This window comes from Manis pentadactyla, chromosome 12 (genome assembly GCF_030020395.1).
Source record: "Manis pentadactyla isolate mManPen7 chromosome 12, mManPen7.hap1, whole genome shotgun sequence".
Classification (NCBI taxonomy): Eukaryota; Metazoa; Chordata; class Mammalia; order Pholidota; family Manidae; genus Manis; species Manis pentadactyla.
In genome coordinates this window covers 6,515,082-6,526,251 of record NC_080030.1, presented here as the reverse complement: position 1 = coordinate 6,526,251, position 11,170 = coordinate 6,515,082, and the positions used below count along the sequence as shown (strand labels likewise).

At 53.9% G+C, this 11,170-nt stretch overlaps 1 protein-coding gene across 2 annotated transcripts; it reads right to left on the bottom strand.

Moving 5' to 3' along the window:
• PEX11G (peroxisomal biogenesis factor 11 gamma) lies at positions 1 to 6,932 on the bottom strand. 2 transcript variants are annotated; one of them, XM_036879309.2, is made up of 5 exons: positions 6,820 to 6,932; positions 5,416 to 5,604; positions 3,798 to 3,976; positions 1,102 to 1,164; positions 1 to 539 (listed from the first exon to the last, which is right to left on the bottom strand). In XM_036879309.2, the coding sequence occupies exons 1-5, from the start codon at positions 6,877 to 6,879 to the stop codon at positions 305 to 307; spliced, it is 726 nt and encodes a 241-aa protein (XP_036735204.2). In that variant the 5' UTR covers positions 6,880 to 6,932; the 3' UTR covers positions 1 to 304. The 2 variants fall into 2 exon arrangements, with proteins under 2 accessions (XP_036735204.2, XP_036735206.2); XM_036879311.2 differs by lacking the exons at positions 1 to 539; positions 1,102 to 1,164 and adding an exon at positions 2,236 to 3,382.
• Between the last annotated feature and the right edge of the window lie 4,238 nt (positions 6,933 to 11,170).

Genomic DNA, 11,170 nt, shown 5'->3' with positions numbered 1-11,170 from the left:
CAGGCAAAGCGAGTTTCTGCCAAGTCTCAGCCTTTTATTGTGCACGTAAGTCCTGGGGTCCTCCCCAACAGGGTGAGCCAGGTGCAAAGGCCCCGGGCCCCACCCCCGGGGGACTCTGCCTGCCCCACAAGCCGCCCACCCTGGGCTCAGGCTGCAGGCTGCCCCCGGCATTCTCTGGGTTGCATTTCCCTACATCTGGCATCAATTTGCTCAATTAGACCCAGTCCCCAACCCCTGAGATTTCTGCTTTGTGGGGAGCAGCCCTCCATCGGGGTTCTGGCTGCACCCTCATGCCCGAGGGCTGTCATGGGGTGGTGATGTCTGCCTGGCCACCAGCCCGGACTGCCTGGTACACGCTGAGGAGGGAAGAGACAGTGCCCAGGAGGCCCACCAGCCATGGGGGGAAGCAGCCGGCCCACAGGATGCCCGGGGGAAGCCAGTGTACGGCGTTGGCCAGGTCAGCCACGTTGCTCAGCAGAGTTAGCACCTCAGCCTGGACCTGGGCCTCCATGGCCCTGCGCTTGCTCCTGGGCAGCTGGCTGTCAGAGCAAAAAGGAGACACCCAGGGAAGGGTGTGTGCCCACACCTACCCACACAGGCACGCAGATGGGTGACAACAGGCCTGCTTGTGAGTGAGGACTGGTGGGGTGGAGGTGGCTGTCCCCAACCACTCCTGACCCTTCCACTGGGACTGCATCCCCGCCACCCGTCCCCACTCCAAACGGAGCCCACGGCGTGAACAGGGCACACCCAGCATGGAAAGTCCCAAAACCACACCTCAGTCCCCCTGAACCCCTGGAGACTGGCAGGGAGAGGGGAGAGGGTTGCCTGGGGGCAAGTTCCAGACCTGTGCCAGGCAGGGCTTTCCCCCAGCTCTTTCCAGGGATGTAAGGGTGATGGTGACCAGGAAACTGACTCTCCCACCAGCCTCCTGCAGGGGGCGCAGCCAGGAAGGCTCAGCCCTGGAGTCTTGGCTCTGCCACTTCCTGCCTACAGGACCTCAAGCAAGCCTGTCTCCCCACCCGTACCAACCCTGGAGCCCCAGGCCTGGCCAGCCCGAGGAAGTCAGCCTTCCTCATAGGGGAACCCTGGAGGTCATACCTGGTGAGGGCCCCCGTGGGGCTCCTCAGCCTCTGTCTCAGCTTCAGGACCGTCCACAGGGACCTGCAACACCAGAGAGGATAGGAGGACACCCTCTGGAGGGGCAGGAGAAGGAGCGGGCACAGGAGTTAGCCACCGATGCTGGCCCGAAGGGAGGCTCGGCCACTGTGGCCACAGGGTCCCTGTCAAGGTCCCCAAGCTCTCCAAGCGGCTCACACCATCCTGAGCCCTCCCAGAGCTCCAGGCCTGGCTGTGCCTCTGAAGTGCCTGGGGTCTTGTTCACAGTTGCAACCCTGACCTTCCCGGGCCATTGGCACCAGTGTGCAGCTTCACCTGCAAACCACCGACCAGGGGCCGCAGCTCAAAGGAGTGTCGTGCCACACTGGGTGCTGTTGGCCCAGCCTATCTCTACATGAGGACACCAGGCTGGCCCACAGCTGGACTGGCCTGGGGAAGCCATTTCCCGCCCTGCCCCTTGTCTGGCTCACCAGGTAAATGTGGTCCAAATAAGCACCATGTCCTTGGACCCCTCCACCCCAAACACACACACACCCTACACACTGGCCTGGCCTGTCTGAGGTGAGTCTGGACAGCTCTCTGGGCCTGGAGGGCAGGCATCTGCAGGCTGAGGAAGCGGGCAGCAGGCAGGCAGCCTCTGCTGCTCCCAGGGCACTCGGGGGCCCTGCACGATGCCCCCCAGGCTGACCTCTTGGCCCTGTGGCCTAGGAAAGCGGGTACAGGGATGTGTCAAGTCCTGCCCGTTGGAGGGCTGCCCTCAGCCAGACTTCACAACTGGGAGAGTCAGGGCCAGCCACCATGTACCCGTCCTCAGGGACACAGGGTGACACCCGCGGCAAGGGAAGGGGGTCTGCGTCAGAACCACCTGGGGGACTAGGGCAAAATGCCGATTCCTGGATCCCGGGTCCCCAGACCAGCGGAATTGGAACCTCTAGGCACCTGGCCTGGGCATCTGCATCTCAACAACCTCCCCGGGAGATTCTCCGGCACCCTGGGGTCTTAACCAGCACACACCAAACACTCCTGCTCCCCACCCTTGCTCACACCAAATACAGAGAAATGAATGGAATAACAGCTGGTCAGAGGGTCTCCACAGCATAAGGACACTCTGCATAATACTGTGATGTGGACACATGTCAAACATTTATCCAAACCCATCGAAAATACAAACCGGAGTGACCCCTAATGCAACGATGGCCTTGGGGTGATCCACGTGGTGGGAATGCTGATGGTCTGGGAGGTGGAACGGGGTGGCAGTGGGGGACGGGGTGGCACAGAGGGATGGAATATATCAGTGGTGCTGTGAACTTAAAACTGTCTTAAAAAATGAAGCCTATTTTTAAACATCAGCGGAACCAAGGCTGCCCCTAAAACAGGAATGTGAAGCACTGAGGAGAAGCCGAGAGCCGCGGCCCCCTGGGAGGGGCAGCCTCAGCCCACTGGCCACCAGGGTCCCCGAGCACACAGGGAAGGCCAGTGCCAGGCCAGACAGAAGGTCCAGAGCCAGAGTCCATGACCATGAGGGATGCTGAGCTCAACAAGGAGCCGCATCTGTGAAGCAGGACCAGAGAGCCCAGTGAAGGCGCGTCAGCGGAGTGTGAGATCAAAGCCTGGGAGGGATCGCCAAGCACAGAGTAGGGATCGCTGGGGCGGACTGGGGGCCGTCGGAAGCTTCCCCTTTGGGCTTTACTCATTTTCCAGACCATCTCCAATATGTGGACTTAGAACATTGAATGGGGGGCAAACAAGGGCGACTGAGGGTCAGTGTCCTGTGCAGGGACAAGGGACGGCGGACGTGACGCTGCCCGCCCACCTCCCCACCAGGATCTGGGAGACCTCGGCTGCCATGGGAGGCCGGCTCCCCCCTGGCTTTCCGGGGCAGGAGACTCTGAGCAAACCTAAGCAGCAAATGTGCAGAGAGGAAAATGTTTGGGAGGAAACCATCACTTTAAAGCTCTAGGAACCATACGGCTTTCGGAAGCTTGGAGCCAGGCAGGAGACTCCTGGCTATTTTATCAGGGGATGTTTGCTGATGAAACGCCAGCAGCGCTCAGGGACCCTGGGAAAGGCCACCACAGTGGCTGCTTCTGTCCAGGCCCCGGCGTGCTGTCTTCTTCCTGGGCCTGGTGGGTGCTGCCATGGCCTCCAAAGGTGTCCATGTCCTAATCCCCAGGACCTGTGAGTGTCCTCCTTACGCAGCAAAAAGGACTTTGCAGATGGGATTGAGTTAAGTGTCTTGAGATGGGAGATGATCCGGAGGGTCCTCATAACAGGGAGACAGGAGGGTCAGAGTCAGAGGAGGCGGAAGCAGAGGCCGGAGGGATGCAATTCAAAGATGGAGGCGGGGCCGTGAGCCAAGGGACCCAGGTGCCCCCAGAAGCTGGACAAGGCGGGGAACAGATTCCCTCTCAACTGGAGGTTCCAGAAGGCCCTGCCGATGCCTCGATTTCAGCCCAATAAGACCCATTTTGGACTTCTGACCTCCAGAACTGTTAAGATCATCAGTTGTATTGTTCAAAGCCACCAAGTTTTGTGGCAGTCTGTCACAGCAGACATAGGGGACAGATACAGCGAGGTGGCCACAAGGGGCAGAGGCCCACACACTCTGGGCTGTTGCAGATGGGCCCTGGGATCTCAGTGCTTCCCACAGCCTGCTGGCGGATGGCAAAGCCACTTACCTGGCAATCCCCAGGAGCAGGGAGAGGCCCCAGAAGGCCGTGCTCAGTGTCCACCACCGAGCAGAGTCCACGGAGAGGATCTTGGCATCAGCAGCCCAGGCCATGTGCTCACAGGGGTAGTAGAGCTGGTCAGCTAGGTTGCCCAGGACAGACACACAGCGCACAAAGACATCCTCCTCCTGCAGGGCCAGGAGAGAGAGGGGATTGGGCCTGGGGTCAGACTGGCCCACTGCTCACTTGAGGGGCACAGGCCAGGCCAGGTTGTGGCTGGCCTCTGCAGAGACAAGAGGCCTGGTTTCTGCTTCTCAGCAGCGTAGCCATGATGGCCCGGTGGGTTGTCAGGTCTTGCCTAGGCTGCTCAGGGGCATCCCTGGGGAGCTACAAAATCCCAGGGATCCTACCTCACTAGGTCTGGGGTGGGCTCTGATCCCACCTCCCTCTGGGCTTTGAATCACACTCCAGCTCCCCCATCCTGCCTGGGACTTTCTGGTGCATTCTGGAACATTTTGCCCCTCCATTAGGATAGGGCCCCCACCACCACCCCAATGTGCACACCCCCCTGGTGTTTCCTGAGAAGCAGAGATGTCTGAGCCCTGCGCTGCAGACACACAGGGCAGGGGGACACACAGACAGGAGACCGACACATGGGGTCTTCTTCTCGCCAAGGGCTATACGAGGTACAAAAGGCCTCCCACCCTTTTCCAGGGGCCTCAAGGGAGTCTTCTTCTGCAAAGATGTTGGAGGGGATGGGATAGTCCTCCAGGGATGCATGGGAAGCGTACCCTTATCAAAGGGTAGGAGATGGGTGTCAAAACAGGAGGAAGGTCCAGGGAAACACTTGGGATTTGAGATGACTGGATGGATCATGGACACTGGGGCAGAGTGGGGTGCATCTGAGCAACGAGTGGCTCAGAGAGGAGACCCCTGGGAGGACAACCGAGGGAGGGCATGAGTCAGGCAAGCTGGCTCCAGGCAGCTTCTCAGCACATCTCCCAGGCAGACAGGATCACCCTTGAAGCAATGCTCTGGACCTAGCGGCACTCCTGTGGAATGATGCAGTGGTGTTATAACAGGAAATTGTATAAATAATCTACATGACCATCAACGGGGGATCAGTGAAACAGATCACCGTCTGGCTATATAGCAGAGTACTAAGTGGCCATAAAGAAGACAGGAGCTCTTTGTGCTATGGAATGACCTCCAAGCTGTACTGTGAAGTGCAAAAGCCAAGTGGCCGAACAGTGTGAATGGCCCACAACTATCTGTGTAAACCATGTGTATTCGCCTGTGCAGGCACAGGCTATCTCATGAGGGAAACACAAGAAGGTGACAACATTGACTGCATCTGGGGGCCAGGGCGATCATGCAAAGGAGAGATCTTTTTAATTATATAGTCTCTGGGAAATGTGCAAATGTATAGGTTTTTTTTAAAATTTCAATTACAATGAGAACATCTGGTCATCTCAAAAAGGAAAGTAAAATTGAAAAAAAAAGTAAAAAACTGAAAGGAAAGGAAAGTTGAAAAAAGTTATAAACTGTCCACACAGTTGCCTTCAGATAAGGCCAAAAAATGCCGGCTGCCCGGGGTCTGCACCCCCGCCCTACAGCCCCCTGTTACCTCTGCCCCCAGGCCATACTGCTTAGTGTAGATAAACATGGCTGCATCATCAAAGAGTCGCAGGACGGTCCTGCAGCGGCTCAGCTGGGAGGACAGTTCCAGCAGGCGTGTCCCCACATCTGACCTGGCCGGACACCGGTCCACCAGGGCCCCGCCGACCAGCTGGCAGCAGTAGCCGAGTGTGCGGATCTGTGGGAAACCAGAGGCAGTCAGCACCGCCCTGCTCCTGGATCACCCCCCCACCTGGCCGTGGGCCCCATGGGACCAGGTGGGGGGGGAGAGTCTAAACCAAAATACAATTCCAATAAAAGCTGAAAGTTTAAAGAGATCCCTGTAGGTGGAATCAATGGCAAGACAGGACATCAATGTCCAAAAGGCACTGTGGAGACGCTAACAGAGCTGGCTCATGTCACAGAGGGCCACAGCCTTCGGAGACACATGTGATGGGGACAAAAAAAACCAGAACCCCCATTTCCCACTTCCTGGTTCCTCCTTTTCCCAGCAGGCTGGAGGACTAGGCGGGAACGTACATTTGCAGCTACCTGGCTGGACCAAAGTTCATGACTGTGCTGGGGAGTGGGGAGATGATCGGGGTTCAGCCAGTGGACAAAGGGATGATTGAATTACTCTCGTGAGAAGGAACTCACTCAGTGGGTGATTTGGGGTACTCAACACCCTTCCCTCTTTTTATTTCGTCTGTTTTTTTGAAATTGCTTTTTCCTGTTGTTTTATTCATTATTTTTACTTGTAATTCCTTTCCAGCCTCTTTATAACAGCAAAACAGTGCACTTTAAATGCCCAGTTGTAGGGGATTTGGCTGGAACCTAATTGCCCTGCCACCAGTACATTCCCTGGTACAACCTGAACGCCCACCTGTATGAGACTGGCTGCGACGAGCGGACAGTCTGCCTTCAGGGAGATGGATGGAGCACACCTAAATGTCCAGCCCAAGAGGATGTGGTCGGAACTTAAATATCCAGCTGTAAGGGAAGCCCTGCATAATCCCGCATCCCCATAGGAGACTGTTCGGGACAACCCAGCAACCAACTACAGTGACTCAGTGAAATCCTAAATGTTCAAACATGGGGATTTGGTTGCCATGTAAATGGCCTGCCCTGTTGAATTGGCTGGAACAATCTATATGCCCAACCGTAAGGGATTTGATGGCAACCTGAATGTCCAGCCACAGGGGTAGTACTGAGACATCATAAATCCCCATGAGATTGTTTGGGACAACCCAGTGGCCATCTTCAGTGGTACGGCAGGATCTGGTCGGTAGTGCAAATACCCTGCCACACTGGGTTAGCAGAAACAACTAACACGTCCCCTGCTGGGGGACAGGGTCTCTGCGATGGGGGATTCTGAGCGACCCCGCCCCTGTTGGCCTCACTTTCCCCGCCTCACCAGGCGGTCCCGGCCCCTGTACGACTCCAGCGCCGATACGAGGCCGCTCAGCGCCGCCATGGCAACTCCGCCGTGACGTCACCGCGCGCCGGCGTCCTCTCACGGGACGTGGCCTATAGGCCACGCCTCCCACCTGGGAGCGTTCTGCGCAAGCGTCGCCGCAACGCTTTGTTCTCCTAGTCGGCTCACCGTCCGCTGCAGCGGGCCCAGGGTTTGTAGCTGCGCCGCCGCCGCGTGTGCGATTCCCTCCTCGGGCCTGTGCACCCAGGACGGTACTGCCCCACAGAGGCGCAAAAAGAAGAGTCCACAAAAACGATATCCCAAGCAAAAAGCCTCATCCTGGTGGCTCTGCTTCAAGGAGGGGCTTCCGTTTTCATTTCTCCGCCTCACCCTTTCTGCAGTGTCTGCTTGTCTGCGTAGTGCACGTGCATGACTGTTGTAATACTGTATAAGGCATTTTTAGGGAGTTAAGGAAACTCATAGGAGAATAGGCGAAAATCTGGTAACCGGAGTTAAGCTTCAGAGAGAGTAACTGGGTGGCTGGAAAGGGGATTCGATTGTTCGTTCACCTTTGTCCCACTTTGTAGCTTTTCGTTCTTCCAGTTCTATTGGGATATAATTGACATAACTCACTGTGTGAGTTTCAGGTGTACAGTGTAAAGATTTGACTTAACATATTTTGTGAAATTATTACCACACTAAGTTAACATCCATCACCTCATGATTTTGTAGCTTTGGAATTCTGCAACACGCCTGTGTTATCTAATCAAAAAAGTCAAAAGTTTTCAAAAAGGGAACCTGACCAGTTTCCTTTTTCTTTTTTTTTTTTTTAATTGAGGTAAAATTAATTTAACATGAAATTCACCATTTTAAGGTGTGCAATTAGGTGACAGTTAGTACACCTACGTATTTCTAGTTTCAAAACATTTTTATCACCCTAGAAGGGGACCCTCTTTGAAGCCATCCCTCCGTCCCTTCCACCACCACCACCACCACCCGCCAGCCCCTGCCAGCCACCATCTGCTTTCTGTCTCTACACATTTGCCTATTCCGTACATTTCCCATAAATGGAATCCTCTACTATGTGACCAGCTGTGTCCAGCTTCTTTCACTTAGCATGATGTTTTTGAGGTTCATCCACATTATCGCTTACATCAGTCTTTCATTCCTTTCGTGGCTAAATAATATTCGATAGCATGGGTGGGATTTTGTTCCGCATTGTGTTTACCTGTTGATCAGTTGATGGCCGCTTGGGTTGTTTGCATCTTTGACTGTTGTGAATGGTACTGCTGTGACCATGGGTGTGCGTGGACTGTTCCAGGGCCTGCGTTCACTTCCTCTGGGGAAATACCTCGAAGTGAAATCGAAGTTGCTGTATCATCTGGTAACTGTGTTTGACTTTTTGAGGAACCGCCAGACTGTTTTCCACAGTGGGTGCACCATTTCACATTCCCACCAGCAAAACACAAAATTCTCCACATTCTTGCCAACACTTTTTTGTTGTTGTTGTTGTTGTTACGGCCTCCTACTGGGGGTAAAGTGGTATCTCACTATAACTTTGTTTTGCATTTCCCTAATGACTAATGACGTTGACTGATGGCCTTTTGCAAAATATTTCCCTTGATTTCAACTCCTGTTATTCTTCCTGCCTCATTCACTCCTGTCCAGCCACCTTGCCTTCCTCCTGTCCCTTGAAGTTGCGGGGCCTTGGCATTCGCTGTTCTCGCTGCCTGGAATGCTCTTCCCCGTGGCTCCCTGGCTGACCTCCCTGCATTCTCACCACACCACGCTCTCCCAGACACTTCCAAACCACACTTACTGCCACCTTGTTTTTCTCCTTAGCATGTCCCATTAACACAATTGTATATTTTGCTTCTTTAGTTGCCTAGTTTTTTGTTAAGTTATCTAGTTATTTGTCTCTCTTCGACAAAACATGGACCCTGCCAAGTGCAGAGATTTTGATCTGTCTGGACCAAAGCTACATCCCCACAGCCTAGCACAAAATAGGTGCTCAGTAAGTACCATCCCCAGGGCCCAGCTCTTGTTCATGCTCCATCCACACTGTCCAAGGGAAACCTGGTCCACCGCCATGACTTCCCGAGCCACTTCTTCACTGGCCTGTCCCTCATGTCTCTCCAATCCTGTCTCCTGCTCCCACCTGCCTCCTGACCATTTCCCCTGCACATCCCATGATGCCCCCATGCTCAGGAGGTCCCAGACTAACAGCATCATCGCAAACACCTCGCTCTCTGGTGTCTCCATCTCCTGGCTGCCCCACCAATCACCAGGCCACTCGGCACAGCCCTGGACCTCATGCTCACCCCTTCCTCTCCACACGTCCCAGTGGTCACCAACATATCCCTTGAATTTACCCACTTTTTCCCAGCCGGCAGCCCCTCCACCGGGAGCCCCCACTCTCTTGTGCCTGGACCTCAAGCCCCTACCTTCCCCACCGCATCCCAAGAGTATCTTTAACCTTCACATCAGACCGCAGCCCTCCTTGCTTAAGACTTGGATGCAGTGTCTCTGTGCACCCCCACCCCCAGCTCTGGGCTCTGTTTCCGCAGCAGAAAAAAATCCAAGCCCAGCCCAAGGCCTGCAGAAGGAAGGGGACCTCGGGCTGCATAAGTGACTGGATCCTTTTTCTCGAGCCTGTGCTATCCCCAGCAGCCTGGTAACAGCACAGTGCATTTCTCTGTGTGCCAGGCCCTGTGCTGGGCACCAAGCACAGAGCAGTGTGCCTGGGGCAGGCACCAACCGGCCCTCCCCATCATGCTCCACTGCCCGGCTAGGGCTGAGCTTGACCTTTGAGAAAGAGACAGGCGCTGGCCTGCCGTTCACAGTTGGCTTTGTTGTTGCTAGGAGCTGACCTGGCAGTCACAGCTAGGCCCTGGTGTTCATCTGCAGGACATAAATAATTTCGCAGAACGCCGACATCAGACAAGGCCAACTCTGTGACCGTGGTGGAACAAGACAAAACAAGCTCACTCTGTAATCATGCCTGAACGCAGGCAAAACAAGAACCTGGTGGGAACCACAACAGTGTGCAGACATTTGCTTTTCCTGGTTGATCTGAGCGACTGCACTTCGTTTTACAGAGCACAGGTTTATTCCTGCTTCATCCCTTGGACTTCTTGATAAAAATTATGAAGATCTTCAATGATAGAATAATCACCTCTCCCCCTTGCTCCCTGAGAGCATGCAGGATCCACCTTCTGGATCCCCCTCGCCCCAGTGTGCTGAAGGTCAAAGCTCAAATGTGTATTTGCATCAACCTGGCTGCGCCAAAGCCCTCAGCTGGGCTCCGGCTGGGGAGCAGGTGAATGGGGCTCCACGCAGTGGACAAAACCCCAAATCGCTTGAATTTCCTGAGAAGGAACCCACTCATTAAATCAGTCCTGGGGGCCAAAACACAGTGCAGGGATTATTTGCAACAAAGCTGTATGAGAAAGTTTAAACTGGCTCAGAGATTAGATCTTAATTGTCCCCACCACAAGAAATAATAACATGACGTGAAAAGAGATGTTAGCTAATGCTACAGTGGCACTTGTATTGCAATATAAAATAAATAAAAATCAATTCAGTATGTTGTACACATCACACCTGTACAATGTTACCCATCCATTATATTGCAATTTAAAAAAAGGAATCCCTTCAAGAGATGATTGGGGTTATCATGAACGATGAAGGCTCACCACCCTTAGATCTTTGTTTCATCTAATTTTTTTTAGGAAATTGCATTTCTTTAAAAAAAAATTATGTATTGTGGAAGGTATCTTGAAAAACCAAATTTAATCTTAACCATTTCTTTCAGTGTCCAGTCTAGCGGCATTAAGTACATTCACATTGCTGGGCAACCGTCCCACCATCCATTTCCAGAACATTCTCATCTCCCTGAACTGAAATTCTGTCCCCATGAAACACTGACTTCCCCAGCCCCTTTCCTGTTGTTTCAGACATTATTTGTATTTGTCAGATCACCTCAAAAAAGAAAGTCAAAGTTCCAGCCAGTGAAAGCATCCACCATAGAGCACAGCCCCATTTCTGTACACCTCCCCAGAAGCACCGAAGACAAGCCAGGTCTGGTCAGTCTTTCCTCTCACCCGCCTGGGATGTCGTGCACTTCCCTGTGCTGTGCACACACTCCCTTGCTGCCGTCACTAATAAGCCTGAATTTGCTCGACCGCAGGTGTGTTCCTGATGGTCTTGGAGCTGGGAAAGCACTGATGTCTCTAAGGAAACCTTGGAGGTCTGTGAGCCCTGGAGTGACATTAAGAGGTGCAGGAGCTCAGAGAGGTTGCTCTGTCCTGTGTGGGGAGTGTTAGGAAGCAAAGAGCAGGAAAAGTCAGAC

Bases quoted from the DNA above. Each gene is read 5' to 3' on its own strand.
- PEX11G (XM_036879309.2), bottom strand. From the start codon at position 6,879: ATGGCGGCGCTGAGCGGCCTCGTATCGGCGCTGGAGTCGTACAGGGGC. The intron at 5,605-6,819 runs GTGAGGCGGGGA...GGTTTCCCACAG, and splicing joins ACAGGGGCCGGGACCGCCTG to ATCCGCACACTCGGCTACTG. The intron at 540-1,101 runs GTATGACCTCCA...TTGCTCTGACAG, and splicing joins CCCACGGGGGCCCTCACCAG to CCAGCTGCCCAGGAGCAAGC.